The following is a 20,565-nucleotide window of genomic DNA, read 5'->3' on the forward strand; positions in this document are numbered from 1 at the left end:
CCATTGACCCCACTCTCAATGACCCCACCCCCATTGACGCCATGATGACCACACCCTCTTGACCACACCCCCATTGACCCCCAATGACCCCACCGCCACTGACCACGCCCACCCCAGTGACCACACCCCACTGTCCACACCCCAATGACCACACCCCCTCCACTGACCACACCCACTGACCACACCCTTTTCTCTCCCCCCAGCCCCTCCCCCCCAACCCATCCTCCTCCTCTCTCCCCCTTCGGCCACTCCGGCCACCTCTGACCCCCAAATTTCCCTCACCTGCCTCATCCCCACCCCTTCCGGCCATGACCACGCCCCTTCTGACCACGCCCCTTCTGACCACGCCCGCCGCCGCTTCCGCTTCTTCCACGACGGCAACCAGCGACTGTCCGAGGTGACCACGAGCCACCAGGCCCAGATGTCCATCCCTGTCCACTCCGTGGCCGCGGCCGGAGCCGGACACTCGGCCGGACACTTCAGCTGCCAGTACGAGGAGGAGATGGACGCTGGGTGGGTGTTGTCACCTCCCAGTGCTGCTGTCACCGTCCCTGAGCCGGGTGAGACCCCAGCCTGGGGAGAAGGTCCAAAAACTGGGGAGAAGGTCCAAAAATTGGGGAGAAGGTCCAAAAAATGGGGGAAAAATGGTGGTTTTGGGGTGGGAAGGAACTCAAGAAGATCAAAAAATTGGGGTGAAAATTGAAGTTTTGGGGTGGAGAGAACTCAAGAAGGTCCAAAATGGGGGAAATAAAAATTTTGGGGTGGGAGGAACTTGAGAAGATCCAAAGATTGGGGAGAAGATGCAAAATGGGGTGGAAATTAAGTTTTTGGGGTGGGAGGATCTTGAGAAAGTCCAAAATTGGAAAAAAAATTGAGGTTTTGGGGTGGAGGGAACTCGAGAAAGTCCAAAATGGGGGAAAATGAAGGTTTTGGGGTGGGAGGAACTTGAGAAGTTCCAAAGATTGGGGAGAAGATGCAAAATGGGGTGGAAATTAGGTTTTTGGGGTGGGAGGACCTTGAAAAGGTCCAAAATTGGGAAAAAATTGAGGTTTTGGGGTGGAGAGTACCCGAGAAAGTCCAAAATGAGGGGAAATGGTGGTTTTGGGGTGGGAGGACCTCGAGAAGGCCCAAAATTGGGAAAAAATTGAGGTTTTGGGGTGGAGAGAACTCGAGAAGATCCAAAAATTGGGGAGAAAGTCCAAAATGGGAGGAAATGGAGGTTTTGGGGTGGTGAGAACTTGAGAAGGTAAAAATTTTGAGGAGAAAGTCCAAAATGGGGTGGAAATTAGGTTTTTGGGGTGGGAGGATCTTGAGAAGGTCCAAAATTGGGAAAAAATTGAGGGTTTGGGGTGCAGAGAACTCAAGAAGATCCAAAAATGTGGAGAAGGTCAGAAATGGGGGGAAATGGAGGTTTTGGGGTAGAGAGAACTCAAGAAGGTCCAAAATGAGAGAAATAAAGATTTTGGGGTGGGAGCAACTTGAGAAGTTTCAAAGACTGGGGAAAATGTCCAAAATGGGGTGGAAATTAGGTTTTTGGGGTGGGAGGACCTCGAGAAGGTCCAAAATTGCGAAAAAATTGAGGTTTTGAGGTGGAGAGAACTTGAGAAGACCCAAATGGGGGAAAATGGAGGTTTTGGGGTAGAGAGAACTCAAGAAGGTCCAAAATGGGGGAAATAAAAATTTTGGGGTGGGAGGAACTTGAGAAGGTCCAAAGATTAGGGAGAAGATGCAAAATGGGGTGGAAATTAGGTTTTTGGGGTGGGAGGATCTTGAGAAGGTCCAAAATTGGGAAAAAAATGGAGGTTTTGGGGTGGTGAGAACTCAAGAAAGTCCAAAATGGGGGAAAATGGAGGTTTTGGGGTGGTGAGAACTCAAGAAGGTGAAAAATGGGGGAAAATAAGGTTTTGGGGTGGGAGGAACTTGAGAAGGTAAAGAAATTGGGGAAAAAGTCCAAAATGGGGTGGAAATTAGGTTTTTGGGGTGGGAGGACCTCGAGAAGGTCTAAAATTGGGAAAAATTGAGGTTTTGAGGTGGAGAGAACTCAAGAAAGTCCAAAAATTGGGGAGAAGGTCAGAAATGGGGGGGAAATGGAGATTTTGGGGTGGAGAGAACTCAAGAAGGTCCAAAATGGGGGAAATAAAAATTTTGGGGTGGAAGGAACTTGAGAAGGTCCAAAGATTGGGGAAAATGTCCAAAATGGGGTGGAAATGGAGGTTTTGGGGTGGAGGAAATTCAAGGAGGTCCAAAATTAGGGAAAAATGGAGGTTTTGGGGTGGAGAGAACTCAAGAAGATCCAAAAATGTGGAGAAGGTCAGAAATGGGGGGAAATGGAGGTTTTGGGGTGGAGAGAACTCAAGAAGGTCCAAAACGGGGGAAATAAAAATTTTGGGGTGGGAGGAACTTGAGAAGGTCCAAAGATTGGGGAGAAGGTCCAAAATGGGGTGGAAATGGAGGTTTTGAGGTGAGAGGAACTCGAGAAGGTCCAAAATATGGGAAAAATATCCAAAATGGTGAAAAATTAAGGTTTTGGGGTGGGAGGAACTCGAGAAAGTCCAAAATGGGGTGAAAATGGAGGTTTTTGGGAGTATTGGTTGATCTGAGGTGTTTTGGGGGAAGTTTTGGGTTTTTGGAATTTTTTGGGCTGTGGGTTTACCCAGGGGGGGAAGTTGAGGGATTTGGGGAGATTTTTGGGTGAATTTTGGGGAGTTTTTTTAGGTTTTGGGGGATTTCTTGGGGATTTTGGTTTACATGGGGGTTTTGGGGCAGTTTTGGGGTTTTTGGGCTGGTGGTTGACTCAGGAGGATTTTTGGGGCTTTTGGAGGAAGTTTGAGGCTTTTTTTGGGGAAGTTTTTGGGGTTTTGGGGATCTTGGCTCATCCGGGTTTTTTTGGGGTATTTTGGGGCTTTTGGGGGTAATTTGAAGAGGTTTCTTGGGGTATTTTGGGGAGGTTTTTTGGGGTATTTTGGGGAGGTTTTTTGGGGTATTTTTTGGGGGTATTTTGGGGTTTTTGAGGGTATTTTGGGGAGGTTTTTTTGGGGTTTTTTGGGGGGTACCTTGGGGTTTTCTGGGGTATTTTGGGGAAGATTTTTTAGGGTTTTTTTTGCTTTTTGGGGGTATTTTGGGGAGATTTTTTTGGTTTTTTTGGGGTATTTGCTAACCCAGGATTTTCTGGGTGTTTCTCTCCCCCAGATCAGTCTGAGCTCCTCCCATTGGTCATTGGAGTCACGGTGGGCGTGGCTGTTCTGCTCCTTGGGCTCCTATTGGCTGTTTGGCTGTTCCGGAGAAGGAGGAGGGGTGAGTGGGGGGAGGGGAGGATTTTGACCCCAAATTGTCCCCAAATTACCCATTTTAACCCCAAATTGTCCCCAAATTACCCATTTTGACCCCAAATTGTCCCAAAATTTTTGACCCCAAATTGTCCCTAAAATCACCCATTTTAACCCCAAAATGTCTCCAAATCATGTCTCCATTTTAACCCCAAATTTCCCCCAATTCATCCATTTTAACCCCAAATTCCCCCCAAATCATCCTTTTTGACTCCAAATCATTCGTTTTAACCCCAAATTGTCCATTTTACCCCAAAATTGGCTGCTTTGTTCCCAAACCCCTAATTTAACCCCAGATTTCTCCATTTTAGTCCAAAAATTGACTCTAAATCACCCATTTTGCCCCAAAATTGCCCATTTGACCCCAAAATTGCCCCCAAAGTGCCTATTTTGACCCCAAATTGTTCTTTTCGGTCCAAAAATAGACCTTTTTCCCCCAAATCGCCCCTTTTGCCCCCAAATTTCCAATCCAACCCCCAAATTCATAAAAATCCCCAAAATTTTGTATTTTGAGCCCCAAAATTTGATGTTGCCCCCAAATCTCCCATTTAACCCCCAAATTTCCCATTTTCACCCCCAAATTTGCCTATTTTGCCTTAAAATTTCCCCATTTTGTCCCCAAAATTTCCCATTTCACCCCAAAAATTTCCCATTTTGACTCCAAACAAACTCAATTCGACACTAAAATTTCCCAATTTGCTCCAAAATCTTTTTTTCCCCAAAAAATTCTCTATTTACTCCAAATACAATCTTTCCCCCAAAATTTCCCATTTTCTCCCCAAACTTCCCATTTCACCTGAAAATTCTCCCATTTTGACGCCAAACAAACTCAATTCGACACCAAAATCGTCCAATTTTGCTCCAAAATCTCCTTTTCTCCCCCAAAATTCTCAATCTATTCCAAATCAATTCTTTCCCCCCCAAAAAATTTGTTTTTCTCCAAAATTGATCGTTTCGCCCCAAATTTTCCCCTCAAATTATCCAATTTTGATCCCAAACCAGCCAAATTCAACACCAAAATTCCCCCAAGTTTACTCCAAATTCTCCTTTTTTCACCCCAATAAATTTTATTCCAAATTTTATTCCAAATCCATTCCCCCTCCCCCAAATTTTCTCTTTTCCCCCAAAATGGACCTTTTTGCCCCAAAACTTCCATTTTTTGCCCCGATTCAGGACGTTCCCGCTGGCGAGGGTTGAGCGACACCGGAACCTTCCCGCTGGGGGCCGTCGAGGTCGCCGCCTGAGCAGGGCCACGCCCACCAAGATGGCCGCCAGAGACGCCGGACCACTCCCACAATATAGCCAGAGACGCTTCAGGACCACGCCCCACAAGATGGCCACCAGCTCGCAGACCACGCCCCCCAAAATGGCATCCAGACCACACCCCAAGATGGCTGACTTGGCATAGGCCACGCCCCAAAAATGGCACCAACATCATGACCCAAGATGGCGCTGAGGCCACGCCCCAATATGGCCGACAGAATAAAGGACACACCCCAATATGGCTGACTTGTCATAGGCCACAATCCCAAAATGGCACCAAAGCCATGACTCAAGATGGCTGACAGAATAAAGGCCACGCCCCCCAAAATGGTGCCGAAAAAATTAACCCAATATGGTGGACAGGATAAAGGCCACGCCCCCCAAGATGGCGCTGAGACCACACCCCAACATGGCCGACGTATCACAGGCCACACCCCCAAAATGGCACCAAGGCCACGTCCCAATATGGCTGACTTGTCATAGGCCACGCCCCAAAAATGGCACTGAAGCCATGCCCCAATATGGCTGACTTGTCATAGGCCACACCCCAAAATGGCACCGAGGCCACACCCCAAGATGGCTGACTTGTCATAGGCCACACCCCAAAATGGCACCGAGGCCACACCCCAAGATGGCTGACTTGTCATAGGCCACACCCCAAAATGGCACCGAGGCCACGCCCCAAATGGCTGACTTGGCATAGGCCACGCCCCAAAATGGCACTGAGGCCACGCCCCAATATGGCTGACTTGTCATAGGCCACGCCCCAAAATGGCACTGAGGCCACGCCCCAATATGGCTGACTTGTCATAGGCCACGCCCCAAAATGGCACTGAAGCCAGGATCCAAGATGGTGGACAGACTAAAGGCCACGCCCCCAAGATGGCACTTCTGCCACGCCCCAAATGGCTGATTTGTCACAGGCGACACCCCCAAAATGGCACTGAGACCACGCCCCAATATGGCTGATGGAATAAAGACCACGCCCCAAATATCGCGTTGAGACCACACCCCAATATGGCTTCCTTGACATAAGCCACGCCCCAAAATGGCCACCAGATCGCAGACCACGCCCCCCAAAATGGCATCGAGACCACACCCCAATATGGCTGACTTGTCATAGGCCACGCCCCAAAAATGGCACCAAAGCCACGACCCAAGATGGCTGACAGAATAAAGGCCACGCCCCCCAAAATGGTGCTGAAAAAATGAACCCAATATGGTGGACAGGATAAAGGCCACGCCCCCAAGATGGCGCTGAGACCACACCCCAATATGGCCGACGTATCACAGGCCACGCCCCAAAAATGGCACTGAAGCCACGCCCCAAGATGGCTGACTTGTCATAGGTCACGCCCCCAAGATGGCACTGAGGCCACGCCCCAATATGGCTGATGGACTAAAGACCACGCCCCAAATATCGCGTTGAGACCACACCCCAATATGGCTTCCTTGACATAAACCACGCCCCAAAATGGCCACCAGATCAGACCACGCCCCCAAAATCCACCCAGACCACACCCCAATATGGCGGAGGGAATAAAGCACACCCCCCAAGATGGCCGTCAGATCACAGACCACACCCCAATATGGCTGACCTGCCACAGGCCACGCCCCAAGATGGCCGCCACCTCCCAGGCCACGCCCCAAGATGGCCGCCAGCTCCCAGGCCACGCCCCCAAGCGGCACCGAGGGGATTCTTCCCAGGTTGGCTCCTGCCCCACGTTGGGCGCCGTTTGCTGCGGTTTGAGGATGTTACACCAGCAGAGCTCACCAAGCATGGAGAATCAACAAAAAGCACTCGGGATGTTCCACCGCCGTTTGGCCAACCTCCCGGGAAAGCGCGGCTTTTTTCCACAGGCTGCCGGCCGCCCCTTCGGTCTCCTCGCTGAATGCAAGCTTCTCGTCGAGGAAACTGAGAAAGATTCTCTGAGCTTTTTCCCCCCTTCCACCAGCACAGGCGCCTGTCTGTGGCCGCCAGGGCTGAAGGCTGAACTCTTAATTCAAATTCAAATTGTAGGTAACAGCTCTGGCCTGATGGCTTATCGGCTAAGTATGCATTTGAAACCAGCACAGAAACCGCTGAATCATCCCATGAAGGACCGTCACCGTGGAGGGGGCTTTGGGGGTATCCAAAGACCACCAGGAGCATGCGTGGTGCACATGCTAATGATATTAATGACTTCCGAGAAATGATTTGTATAACCACTCCTATCCTGAAGAATGTAATTAATATTCATGATTTTACCTATAACTCTGTGTCTTTGGGGTACTGAGGTGTGTGTGTTTGGTGGAAACAATTCCCCACACATCCGGTGCACCGAATAAAGCAAATACCCACTTCTCTGACTTGGTCTCTGAAGTGTCTCTGGGCTCGATTGGGGTGAATGAAATCGGCTTCCCGAGAGCATCTTCTCTCCCGCAGCAGCGACTGCAGGGTGACGCTTTCCAGGTTGGCTCCTGCCCCACGTTGGGCGCCGTTTGCTGCGGATTAAGGATGTTACACCAGCAGAGCTCACCGGGAGCGTCTCTGCCCAGCCCGGCTCAGCGCCGAACTCACCGCGCTCTCACCGCCCGGGGAGCCACCAGGCCGCTCTGGTTTCCTCTGCCGCTGCTTATTACGATGCCTTAAATCGCTAGTAAAACATTTTTAGACGCAAAACACAGTACAGGAAAAGGGTTTTACTTTGGTTTAATAGGATCCCAGATGCACACCTGTGACCAGCACAGGTCTTTCTCGTGAGAACATTTTGCTGTGCTTTATAAACAAAGATAAAGTTTGGATGTTTTTGCAAACAGGGTCTCAAGACTTGGGCAGTTCAGGCCTGGCCAATTAGGCCTAGGGGGAGGTTTTTGACTGACCAATCTGGGTGACCTGTGAGAAGTCTATATATATGGAAATCAAAATAATGAACTCTCTTTTCTTGCCTGAGAACCTGGGTTTCTACTTCTCTGCTAGCGGCTCAACAGCGACACACACCGACGAACAAGCCGCGACGATATCCCATTATACAATTAATGGACAGCCTAGATTAGAACACCTATCTAAAAGTCTCCAATGAGAAGTCTAACAAATGAAGTAATTGCCCCCTAATTAAAATTGCCCCCCACCCGAAAAGATTACTGCTTAGTTTACAAAAAACATGTCTCAGTGATGGAGCCCTGTTCAAAATTATACACCATGCTTTTGAGATTGTGGGGATGTTTCGTCTTCCCCGAAGGATTCTGAGCAGGGCAAGGGGTACTAGGGTGATAGACATGTAGGGTTGAGATACAGGGAGTAAAAAGTATAGGAACGGGGAAGGGTAAAAGGTTATATATAAAGGAGATATATAAAGAGAGTATAAAAGTAAAATAAAAAGGACAAAAACGCATCAGGCATCAATTAGGGAGAGAACTGAGGTTTTTCACTTCCAGATAACCAAACAACGCAAAACGAAGATTAGTTCGCTTTATCTCTCGCGCGCAAAAACTTCCCACACCACTGCTGATTGCCCGCGAATCTTATAAAAAGACAGCGAATCTTAAAAGAAAAACTTCTCCCAAAATGGGGGCACAAAGGTTAGGTCTCCCCTTGCTAGAAATGGGTTTTTTCTCGTCGAGATTTCGCACGGAGCGCGACTCCTGTCACCTCCGACTCCCGTCACCTCGACACGACGCCACCTCTAACCCTCTGTCACCGTTGAGCCGCTAGCAGAGAAAGAAGACCCGGATTCTCAGCGTGGCATAAAAAAAAGAGCTTTTATTATTTAATTCCAACTGATATAGATTTTTCAGAGGTCGCTCACATTGGTCAGTCAGAAACCTCCCCCTAGGCCTGATTGGCCAGGCCTGAACCGTCCAAATCTCGAGGCACTGTTTTTAATAAGATCCAAGCTTTATCTTTGTTTGTAAAACACAGGAAAAAATTCTCAAGGGAAAGAGCTGTGCTAGCCACAACCCTCCACCCACCCTGAGGCAAAAGGAATAAACTAAAAAGAAAAAAGAGACCCCCGTATGGAGCCGACCAGGCCTCCAGCAGCTCCCCTCCCAAGGGGCTTTCCAGCAGGCTTACCAAGTGTGGAGAATCAACAAAAAGCACTCGAGATGTTCCACCGCCGTTCAGCCGACCTCCTGGGAAAGCGCGGCTTTTTTCCACAGGCTGCCGGCCGCCCCTTCGGTCTCCTTGCTGAATGCAAGCTTCTCATCAGGGAAATGGCTTCCCAAAAGCATCTTCTCTCCCGCAGCAGCGACTGCAGGGTGACGCTTCCCAGGTTGGCTTCTGCCCCACGTTGGGCGCCGTTTGCTGCGGATTAAGGATGTTACACCGGCAGAGCTCACCGAGAGCGTCTCTGCCCAGCCCGGCTCAGCGCCGAACTCACCGCGCTCTCACCGCCCGCGGAGCCACCAGGCTGCTCTGGTTTCCTCTACCGCTGCTTATTACGATGCCTTAAATCGCTAGTAAAACATTTTTAGACGCAAAACACAGTATAGGAAAAGGGTTTTACTGTGGTTTAATAGGATCCCATATGCACACCTGTGACCAGCACAGGTCTTTCTCGTGAGAACATTTTGCTGTGCTTTATAAACAAAGATAAAGTTTGGATGTTTTTGCAAACAGGGTCTCAAGACTTGGGCAGTTCAGGCCTGGCCAATTAGGCCTAGGGGGAGGTTTTTGACTGACCAGTCTGGGTGACCTGTGAGAAGTCTATATATATGGAAATCAAAATAATGAACTCTCTTTTCTTGCCTGAGAACCTGGGTTTCTACTTCTCTGCCAGCGGCTCAACAGCGACACACACCGACGAACAAGCCGCGACGATATCCCATTATACAATTTATGGACAGCCTGGATTAGAACACCTATCTAAAAGTCTCCAATGAGAAGCCTAACAAATGAAGTAATTGCCCACTAATTAAAATTACCTCCCCCGGAAAAGATTACTGCTTAGTTTACAAAAAACATGTCTCAGTGATGAAAGCTCTGTTCAAAATTATACATCATGCTTTCGAGATTGTGGGAATGTTTTGTCTTTCCCGAAGGATTCTGAGGAGGGCAAGGAGTACTAGGGTGAGAGACATGTAGGGTTGAGACACAGGGAGTGAAAAGTACAGGAATGGGGAAGGGTAAAAGGTTATATATAAAGGAGATATATAAAGAGAGTATAAAAGTAAAATAAAAAGGACAAAAACACATCAGGCATCAATTAGGGAGAGAACTAAGGTTTGTCACTTCCAGATAACCAAACAACGCAAAACGAAGATTAGTTCGCTTTATCTCTCGCGCGCAAAAACTTCCCACACCACTGCTGATTGCCCGCGAATCTTATAAAAAGACAGCGAATCTTAAAAGAAAAACTTCTCCCAAAATGGGGGCACAAAGCTTAGGTCTCCCCTTGCTAGAAATGGGTTTTTTCTCGTCGAGATTTCGCACGGAGCGCGACTCCTGTCACCTCCGACTCCCGTCACCTCGACACGACGCCACCTCTAACCCTCTGTCGCCATTGAGCCGCTAGCAGAGAAAGAAGACCCGGATTCTCAGCGTGGCGTAAAAAAAGAGCTTTTATTATTTAATTCCAACTTTATTAGATTTTTCAGCGGTCGCTCACATTGATCAGTCAGAAACCTCCCCCTAGGCCTGATTGGCCAGGCCTGAACTGTCCAAATCTCGAGGCACCGTTTTTAATAAGATCCAAGCTTTATCTTTGTTTGTAAAACACAGGAAAAAATTCTCAAGGGAAAGAGCTGTGCTAGCCACAACCCTCCACCCACCCTGAGGCAAAAGGAATAAACTAAAAAGAAAAAAGAGACCCCCGTATGGAGCCGACCAGGCCTCCAGCAGCTCCCCTCCCAAGGGGCTTTCCAGCAGGCTTACCAAGTGTGGAGAATCAACAAAAAGCACTCGGGATGTTCCACCACCATTCAGCCGACCTCCTTGGAAAGCGCGGCTTTTTTCCACAGGCTGCCGGCCGCCCCTTCGGTCTTCTGGCTGAATGCAAGCTTCTCGCCGGGGAAACTGAGAAAGGTTCTCTGAGCTTTGCCCCCCTTCCACCAGCACAGGCGCCTGTCTGTGGCCGCCAGGGCTGAAGGCTGAATTCTTAATTCAAATTCAAATTGTAGGTAACAGCTCTGGCCTGATGGCTTATCGGCTAAGTATGCATTTGAAACCAGCACAGAAACCGCTGAATCATCCCATGGAGGACTGTCACCTTGGAGGGGGCTTTGGGGGTATCCAAAGACCGCCAGGAGCATGCGTGGTGCACATGCTAATGATATTAATGACTTCCGAGAAATGATTTGTATAACCACTCCTATCCTGAAGAATGTAATTAATATTCATGATTTTACCTATAACTCTGTGTCTTTGGGGTACTGAGGCGTGTGTGTTTGGTGGAAACAATTCCCCACACATCCGGTGCACCGAATAAAGCAAATACCCACTTCTCTGACTTGGTCTCTGAAGTGTCTCTGGGCTCGATTGGGGCGAATCAAATCGGCTTCCCAAAAGCATCTTCTCTCCCGCAGCAGCGACTGCAGGGTGACGCTTCCCAGGTTGGCTCCTGCCCCACGTTGGGCGCCGTTTGCTGCGGTTTGAGGATGTTACACCAGCAGAGCTTACCGAGAGCTCTCTGCCCAGCCCGGCTCAGCGCCGAACCGCGCTCTCACCGCCCGGGGAGCCATCAGGCTGCTCTGGTTCCTCTGCTGCTCCACAACCGGTGATGGTAAAGGAAGCAGGGCTGATGCCTTAAAAGCTGGTGAAAATAAGACACAGACACAGCAGTATAGGGAAAAAGGGTATTATCTTGGTTTTAATAGCATCCCAGGTGCTCCATGGTCGAAGGTGGAATCACGCCGAGGAGCACAGTGGGTACAACGCAAATACAATTTTATGGACCTCACGAATTAGCATATCTATCTAAAATCCCCCAATAGGAAACTTAACAAATGAAATAATTGTCCCCCTATTCTAATTACCCCCCAAATGAGGCTACAATCTAGCTTACAAAAACATGATCCAGAGAGGAGGCTCCGTCCAAGGTTGGAGCCTCATGTTCTGAGATAGCAGGGATGTTGTGTCTTCTCCAGAGAACTCCAAACTAGGCTAATATCAGAGTACAAGGGCTATAAAAATGTAAGGCTAAGGTACAGGGAGTGAAAATACAAGGAATGGGAAAGGGTGTAAAATGTATAAAAAGGGTATAAAAAGAGCATAAAGGACAAAAACCATCAGGCGTCAGGGTGACGGCGCGCTTTTAGCCTTTTGGCTAATGTGGCTAGCAGAGCCAAAACAACATCAGTGATAGGGTGCAGCCCGGGATGGGACAGCTCAGGGTGACACAGGTGACACAGGTGGCAGCGTGTCACGGCAGCTTTGGTGACTTCCTGGAGGCTTGGACTCTCGGCAGAGAAGAACAAAGAGGTGCAGACCCTGCGGCTGGGTGTCTCATTGTTGGAAAATGGTTAGCAGAATGAGGCCATATTGGCGAGGTGTGTGTGCAGAAGAAGATGCACCATGCACAAACCAGCTATTGTTCCAAACTCTGAAGGTGCTGTTGTTCCTAACTCTAAGATGCTATTGTTCATAACTTTGAGATGTTCTTCCCAGGAGATAGAAAAGAGAACTAGAATTGTATCCAATGCAGAAGAAATAAGCAAAATAGAGAAAGAATCACACAGTCAGTAATTCAGCTTATGCTGGCAAAACTTTAGCTGAGCCAAGTGAAACGTGCCTAAAGACCACAGCGAATCAGAAAGCTAAGACAGATGTGCGCATAGACCAAACAGCCAATCATAAGTGCCGGTTTGTCGCGTGAACCTGTACCTGTTTTCTATAATAACGCCTGTCTTAGAAGAAATAAACCATTATCTCCGTGAGAGTGTGCGTTACTTCCCGGCGACCTCTCCGACATCTCCAAGGCAGTTTATTGAGGGAAATCCGGGTAGGAGCGCGGGGCGGAGCGGGGAGGAGACACCCAAGGCGGAGAGCCTCGAGCGTTCCGGGACAGAGGGTTAAAAGGGGATGGGAAAGGGGAGTGGTTAGCTCCGAGGAGCCAACCAGGGAAGGGGAAAGGGATGGAACATGGGAGGAACCAGGGAGAATAAACCAATAGGGAAGGAACGGGGAGGAGTACAAAAGTGGGGAACCAATGGGGTGCCAAACTGGGCAGAATATTCTAGAACTTAGCTACATAAAAGGAAGCACCAGAGGCCAAAGACCTCCCCTGGTGCACAGACCAGATGAAACAGACCCCAATATGGCGGAGGGTGAGGAGTTTTCTAGGGAAACAGAGGGGTGGGGACAGAACATTGGCACAGTGACTTCTGGGCACAGGGGCAGTACATGGGTGGAGTTAGGGTACAGGAACCAATAGGGAAAACCCAAGGGAGTGGCCAGGGATGGAGTTAGGGTACAGGAACCAATAGGGAAAACCCAAGGGAGTGGCCAGGGGTGGAGTTAGGATACAAGAACCAATAGGGAAAACCCAAGGGAGTGGCCAGGACCACGTGGGGTGGGGAAAGCAGGACAATAGGGGAAGGGTAAACACATTAAGAAATGGGTGGCAAACCTACAGCTTTCATCACAACAGTTTCCAATACTTTTTTACAGATTATCAGTGTCACACACATTACTATAACAAGCCAGAGATGTGTCTCTGATCTGTGAAAACTATACATTAGGGACAAAATTGTCCCTACCTGTTGGTAGGGAAACAGGCCTATGTGCCAAACTGACAGTATCACATCAAACAACCTCCCATCAAACAACATGGTGACTACTGATAGCTGTAATTCAATACAAAGCGTTTAACACCAGGATGTAATTATTACGGTTTTTTTCACCTTCTCTAGCCCAACAAAAGGTGGACATCAAGTTTATCAACCCCACTTTGGGCACCAAATATTGTCCCGGATTAGAGACAAATTTCTCCAGGTAGAGAGCACTCCAAACAAACGCCTCCTCTCCCCCCACTCACAACAGAATTTCTTAGATAAAAGTGAAAAAAAACCCTATTTATTTAACAAAACATTTAGAGTGCCCTGCAAGGCACAGGGGAAGGGGAGAACAGGGGAAAAGGAGTTTTTAAACCTGAGTAAACAGCTGGTGAACTTTAGTGTCCTTTCCTCAGATGCAGTTTCCCCTCTCTGGAGGTCCCCAGGGGCTGGGCGGAGTTGCTCCAGTAGCTGCCTGGAGGATTCTCATCTGCCATCCTCAGGGGTTCCTTGGGTTTTCCGGGTGAGAAAGCAAATCGGAGAAAAGGGTCCAAAAAAAAAAGAAAATGGCGAAGAAGCAATCCCAGGGAAAAACTAGCAGCCTTGACAGCAGCAGTCCCAGGAGTGTCCTTGCCTCCCCCTCGCTCCCCAGCAGAGAAGTTTGGGGAAAAGTTTTCCAAACAACCTGCGCTTCTCCCAGCTGCTGAACGCAGTTAAAGCTACAGAACCACATTTCTGAGCATACAAGCAAACGACAGGGAATACAGGATTATCCTAACATCACCCCAAGACAATCGGGCAGCTTTAGATCTTTTTGTTTCATTTCTTTTTTTTTTTACCCTTGATTTGGTTGTTTTGAGAGGATGAAGAAGGAAATTATTTAGGTTGGAAAACACCTCCAAGATCATCCAGCATTGCTTGATGACACCAGAAGAAATAATTGGACACAGCAGGTGACATTTTTTAGGGTGAAAAGTTAATAACTCAGCTCTTCTCAATGAATTTCCGCCGTCAATGTGAGTCCCAAAGGATGTTCCTGCCCCTGCTTTTTTCCAGGTGGCTACAGGGAATCAGGAGGATGTGGAAGCCACCAGCCAGGGGTCTTCCCAACGTGGATCACTGGGAATGTGGGTAACCAGGGCTCTTCCCAAAGTGGGTCTACTGATGGAGGATGAAGTTGGAGCAGCGCATGAAGCTCTTCCTCCAGTCAGGGAACTCGCAGGGCTTTCCTTACCGGTGGCTATGCTGGTGTTTGGTCAAGGTAGAGCTGCTGGAGAAGCTCTTCCCACACTCAGGACACTCATAGGGTCTCTCCCCGGTGTGGATGCGCCGGTGGGTGTTTAGGGTGGAGTTCCGCTTGAAGCCCTTCTTGCACTCAGGGCAGCAGAAGGGCCTCTCCTGTGTGTGAATCCGCCGATGCCTGAGGAGTTCTGAGCTGATCGGAAACCTCTTCCCACACTCAGGACACTCATAGGGCCTCTCCCCGGTGTGGATCATCTTATGGCGGATCAGGGTGGAGCTGTGGCTGAAGCTCTTCCCACATTCTCCACACTCATAGGGCCTCTCCCCAGTGTGGCTCCTCTGGTGGACCATAAGATGGGTGATCTTTCTGAAGCTCTTCTCACATTTCCCACACTTGTAGGGCTTCTTGGTCTCATGAAGCTTCTCAGGAAGCTCCAGCTCCCAACTCTGCCTGAAGCTCTGGTCACCTTCCTGGCACAGGGTGGGTCTTTGCTCCTCACAGCACCCCGGTTTTGGGCTGGGTTTGCAGTCCCTCCTTTTGTGGCATCTCTGGGGCTTTTCCTCCCTGTTGGATTCCTGGGTCATGGAGCTGCTCAAAATGGCCTTTTCCATGAGGTTCTGCTGCAGGGATTTGTCCTCCCTGGTCTCTGCCGTCAGCTCGTTGCCTGGAGGAGGAAGCACAAGGAGAGGATTTGGAATTTACCTCTATGCCAGGGGGAAGGGGAAGGAGATCCCCCAATCCATCCCCAGCAGGACAGTGTCAGCAGCAGGGCTGTCCTGCAGCCAGGGGCGATGCTGGGCTGGGAGATGGAGGAGAAGAGAGCGGGAAAGGGGCAGTGACTTCCTCCTCACCTGCCTGGGGGTCCTGGGGCATCTTCCTCTTCCTCATAGCTACGTTCTCCATTCAGCGGATATTTGGGAAGGGAAATCCTGGTTTGGGGAAAAACAAGGTGTGACTACATTGCATTTGAAGGTCACCCTGTCCAATTCCATCTCTAAAAGTCACCGCACATCTAGGGTCCATAAAACCTTCAGACCAACAAGATTCAGCCCCACAAAAATTCCCCCAGGAGTTAACCCTCTCTGGTCTCTGCTATTTGGGGTTCTGGCCTTCCCCCCTGTCTGGGGTCCCGTGTGTACTGGGGGTTCCCCTCTCCAGCATCCCCACCCTCCCCAGACTAATGGGGGTCCCAGGAATCCCAGGGGCTCCCCCACCCCAGGTTCCCCACTTTGGGGTTCTGAGGGTCTCCTCTCTCTGGGGTCCAGCTTAGGGAAGCCTGGGGTTTTGGGGATCCCAGGGATTCCCTCTCCCCTGTCTCTCCCTCCAGGCTGCTGGGGCTCCTGGGGGTACCCCCACTGTGAGTCCCTGTTTCAGGGTCCCAGATGTCACCCTCCAGGCTCCCAGGGGTTCCCCAGCTCTGCCATTGTCCCTCTCCATTCTCCCCTCCCATGGCTCTCCTGGGTGTCCCCAAATCCAGTGTCCCCCATACCCCTCTGGTCCCACATGGTCCCCATGTTGCCCCAGGCAGAGCCAAACCCCCACTGCAGGGGGGCCTGCATTCCCCCACCGCCTGCCAGGGCTCTGCCAGCTCCACCAGGACCCCCAAAAACACCTCCTGGGTGTCCCAATGTGTCCCCAAGATGCATTTGCATAACCTGACTGGGGGTTACTGGGCCCATGTTGGGAGGAAACTGGGGACACATAGGGAGCAACTGGGATCACACTGGGAGCAACTGGGACCACACTTTGGGCAACTGAAAGAAAATGGTATCATGCTGGAGGTCACTGGGAGTAACTGGGAAAGAATGGGGTCATTCTGAGGGAACTATAACCTTACTGGGGCAGCTGGGAGTGCCTGGAATGACTATGAGCATGCTGAGGGAAACTGGGATATACTGGGAATGTCTGTAACCATACTGGGCTGGCTGGAACCACACTGGGAACAGTTGGGACCACACTGGGGGCAACTGGGCGATACTGGGCAGGAGTGGGACCCTGCTGACAGGGACTGGGACTATACCAGGGGCCACTGGGGGCAAGTGGGATCATGCTGGCAGGAACTGGGAACAACTGGAACTATACTGGGAGCAACTGGGATCATACTGGGATCACAGTGGGAGCAGCTGGCCCCATGCTGGGAGAGACTGGAATCACACTGAGGGTGATTGGAATCATACTGGGATTGACTGGGAGTGGCTGTGGGCAACTGGAATCATGCTGAAAGCAACCAGGAGGAAGTGGGAATGACTGGGAGTATGCTGGGGCAACTGGGATATACTGGGAAAGGCACAGAGTCACAGGGATCATACTGGAGGCTACTGGGCTCATGCTGGCATTGACAGGGAGCAACTGGGATCACACTGGGAGCCACTGGCATCATACTGGGAGGGACTGGGATCATACTGGGATTACAGTGGGTGTCATTGCACCCTGACTACTGGGGCTTACTGGGAGCTACTAGGCCCATGCTGGGAGCCAACTGGAGATACACTGGGAGCAACTGGGAATGACAGGGTGCATGCTGGTGACAACTGGGATCTACTGGCAGTGACTGGGATAATCCTGGGGGCAACTGAACCATGCTGAGGTAACTGGGAGTGCCTGGGAATGACTATGAGAATGTTCAGGGCAACTGGGATATACTGGGAGTGCCTGAGACCATGCAGGTGGTGATTGGGACCATACTGGTAGTAACTGGGATTGTGCTGGGGGGAACTGGGACCATGCTGGAGGTAACTGGGGGCAAGTGGGAGTGACTGGGGTCCTGCTGGGAGAGACTGGCATCATACTGGACTCATCCTGGGAGTGACTGTGACTATGCTAGGGACAACTGGGAGAAATGAGGACACACTGGGAAAAAGAGGGAGGAACTGGGAGCAACTGGGACAGTGCTGGGGGCAAATAGCATCATAATAGGGGAACGACTGGGAGTGACTGGGTTCATACTGGGAGCAACAGGGATCCTGCAGGGACGGAGGGGAAGTGACCAGGATCATACTGGGAGTTACTGGGCTCATTCTGGGAGAAGCCACTTGCAGAACCCGGGAGTTCTGAATCCCTTTCCTGGCCATCCCGCCCCTCCAGCCCCCAGATTCCCCCACCGGGGGTCCCAGCAATCCCAGGCACTCCCCCTCGCAGACTCCCCGCTCCGAACTTCTGGGGGTCTCCTCTCCCTGGGGTTCTGAAGAGAAGCCGCGGCTCCCGGAGGTCCCCAAAACCGGTGTGTCCCCAATCCCGCCCCGGTCCGGCGCGGTCACCACGTGGCCCCGGGCAGAGCTTGGTGGCCCCGGGCAGAGCTTGGTGGCCCCGGGCAGAGCCCAACCCCCACCGCGGGGAAACCAGCATCCCCCCGCCCCCCATCGGGGCTCTGCCCGCACCGCCACCGGGACCCCCAAAAACACCTCCCGGGGAACCCCCGATGTCCCCCCGAGGGGCATCTGCGGCTCGGCTTTGGAGTCCCGAAAACTCCAAACATCCCCCCAAAAAACCCCAAACCCAGGGATCCCTACAGATATTTGGGGCGAGCTCTCCCTCCCCGCTCACCTGCGGGATGAGGCGGCGATGGTCCAGGGGGGCTGCGAATTCAGGGAATCCCACACCGCGTGGCTCCTTCCCGATCCTCCTTTGTCCCTCCTGTCCCTTCTCTTCCTCCCGCTCCTCCCGCTCTGTCTCTCCTCCTCCTTCTCCGCCCTAATCCCACCTCCTTCTCCTCCTTCCCCCAATCCCTCCTCCCGCTCCTCCTCCTCCCTGCTCCTCCTCCGCCGTTGCCGAGTCGCTCGCAGGCCGCGGGAGGAGCGGGGATGCAGCCGGGACAGCTCGGCATGGGCAGCGCGGGGCTCTCGGCTGCTCCCAGCCCAGCGCTGGGGACAGGGGGAACCTGGCTCGGGCAAAAGGAGAGGGAAACAGGGAAAACTGGGGGCTGCAGATCCAAAGTGGGCCTTGCTGGGGAGCCTGGGCAGGGAGTTGCAAACAAAATTGGCATATCTGGCTGGATCACCACAAAATGTCACTTTTTATATGTAAATGTAAGGAATCAGTCCTGTGTGAAATTCTGGGATGGGAAGACCTTCCCTATGGTTTGCTGGCTCTGGAGTGGGCTGAGGTCAGAGCACTGTGTGAGCAATGGGGAAGTTGGTTAAAAGCAGCTGAACCGCTGGATGTATTAAAGTGTATCCAAAAATTGTGTTTTGAAATAGGAAAAGAACTTGTGGGCTATGGAAGATGAGGATGAATTCTGTTAGCAGCATACTGGAAACAGCAGCAACGGAATTAACAACTGTAGTTGGAATGCTCCTACATGGAGTGACAGAAGAAAGTTTTCAGAATGTCATGTCAGGCTCTGGGGGTCGATCTGGTGGAACATCCTCTGGGGGAGGCTGTGGCACTGGGGGGCAGGGGGGACCTGAAAGGACAGGGGACCCTGCTGTGCACGAGCAGCGTTGGAGTTGTCTGGGGGAACTGTGAGGGGGGCTGAGGCAGAGTGACCTCCCCAGGAACCTCACACAGCCACCCTGTGATGTCATAAAGTCACCCTGTGATGTCACAGCCCACCCTGTGATGTCACACTGCCTTCAATATGTTCACATAAAGCTGCCCTGTGATGTCACTGGCCTTTCCATGATGTCACAGCCTGCTCTATGATGTCACATAGCCATTCCATGATGTTGCAACCCCCTCTGTGATGTCACATCACCACCCTGTGGTGTCACACATTCCACTCTGTGAGCTCACAGCCTGCTGTATGATGTCATACAGCCCCACCCTGATGTCACAGTCTGCTCTTTGATGTCACACAACTAACCAGTGATGCCATAGCCCACTCTATGATGTCACATATCACAACCTTCTCTGGGATATCACACCCTGCTCTGTGGTGTCACAAGCCAGTCAGTGATGTCACACTGCCCACTCTGTGATGTCAGACAGCCTCTCAGTGATGTTACACAGACCACTCTGTAATCACACATTCTGCTCTGAGGTCATACAGCCACACTGTGATGTCACAGTGAACTCTGTGATGTCACACCACCCCCTCCATGATGATGTAGCTGCTCCATGACCTCTCACAACCAGCTCTGTGGTGTCATAGCCCAATCTGTGACCTCACACACCCCACTCTGTGGTGTCACACAGCTCCTTTCTGACATCACAGCTGCTCTGTGGCTCCCTGACACAGCCCCAGAGGTGCCCATGGCTATGACACAGCCCCTCTGGGCCATGGCACAGCCCCTGCCAATGCAGAGCACCTGTGAGCTCTGGGTGTGCCCTGCTGGTGTCCCTGAGATGGCCTGGCAGTGCCCCAGCCCTGCTGGGCTGTGCACAGGAGCTGCTCCTGGGCAGAGCTGTCTCTCTGCAGCGCTGCCGCTTGCCAGGAGCTCCTCTGTGCCAGGAGCCCAGCCCAGCTCAGCAGCACAGCAACAGCACAGGGACTGGAATGACCCTTGTGGGGCTTTGGTGCTGTTTGCATCAGACTCAGTCCCTCAGGGTGTGTTCAAAAAACTTCTCAAGAAGTCAAAGTGAGATGGAAACACTGAAGTTCCTTGTAGTTTAAATGGGTTCCTCTAACAGACACAACTGAGAAAGTGTCCCCAGGTTCCAGTGAGAGCAGAACACTGCAGGCAGTGATGGCAGGTGGGGACAAGCAAGGCAAAGGTGTCTCTGATGCTGAGCAAACCTGGATATGTTTCATGAATCCAAAGGGCCAAGCCCTGAGCCCCAGCCCCTGGCAAGGCAGATCCTGTCCCTCCCTCAGTGCTCAGGGCTCTTGCCGGGGCACTGGCATGTGGGGATGTGCAATGCCAAGGGCAGGACCATGGGGTGGCCCCTGCCAGGCTGCTGGGCAGGGACAAGGAGGCCATGAGGCCCCAGGGCTGCAAGGGTCACTTGTGTCCTGCTGGCCTCAGGGCCAGGGACAGCAGCCATGGCCAAAGTGCTGCACAAGTTGGCTCTGTCAGGGCCTTGCAGCTCCTGCACATCCCTCTGCCCTCTCCAGCCCAGGCTGTCCTACGCTGCCCATGCCCTGTGCCTCTGTCCCTGCAGGCT

The 20,565-nt window shown here is 51.3% G+C and overlaps 1 protein-coding gene across 3 annotated transcripts in view; it reads left to right on the forward strand.

Moving 5' to 3' along the window:
- The window catches only part of LOC146423837 (Fc receptor-like protein 5), a 30,984-nt gene extending 22,070 nt beyond the window's left edge, over positions 1–8,914 (forward strand). The window contains exons 6-8 of one of the 3 annotated variants that reach the window (XM_085044469.1): positions 204–560; positions 3,190–3,294; positions 8,491–8,914. In XM_085044469.1, coding sequence (XP_084900595.1) covers positions 204–560; positions 3,190–3,294; positions 8,491–8,522 — 494 coding nt within the window. In that variant the 3' untranslated portion in view covers positions 8,523–8,914. Of the gene's footprint in view, positions 1–203; positions 561–3,189; positions 3,295–4,499; positions 4,831–8,490 lie in introns of those variants that run through there. The other 2 variants (XM_085044468.1, XM_085044470.1) reach the window with 2 other exon arrangements.
- Positions 8,915–20,565: the final 11,651 nt, after the last annotated feature.

Source organism: Lichenostomus cassidix, unplaced genomic scaffold (assembly GCF_008360975.1).
Source record: "Lichenostomus cassidix isolate B80296 unplaced genomic scaffold, HeHo_3.0 HiC_scaffold_36, whole genome shotgun sequence".
Lineage (NCBI taxonomy): Eukaryota > Metazoa > Chordata > Aves > Passeriformes > Meliphagidae > Lichenostomus > Lichenostomus cassidix.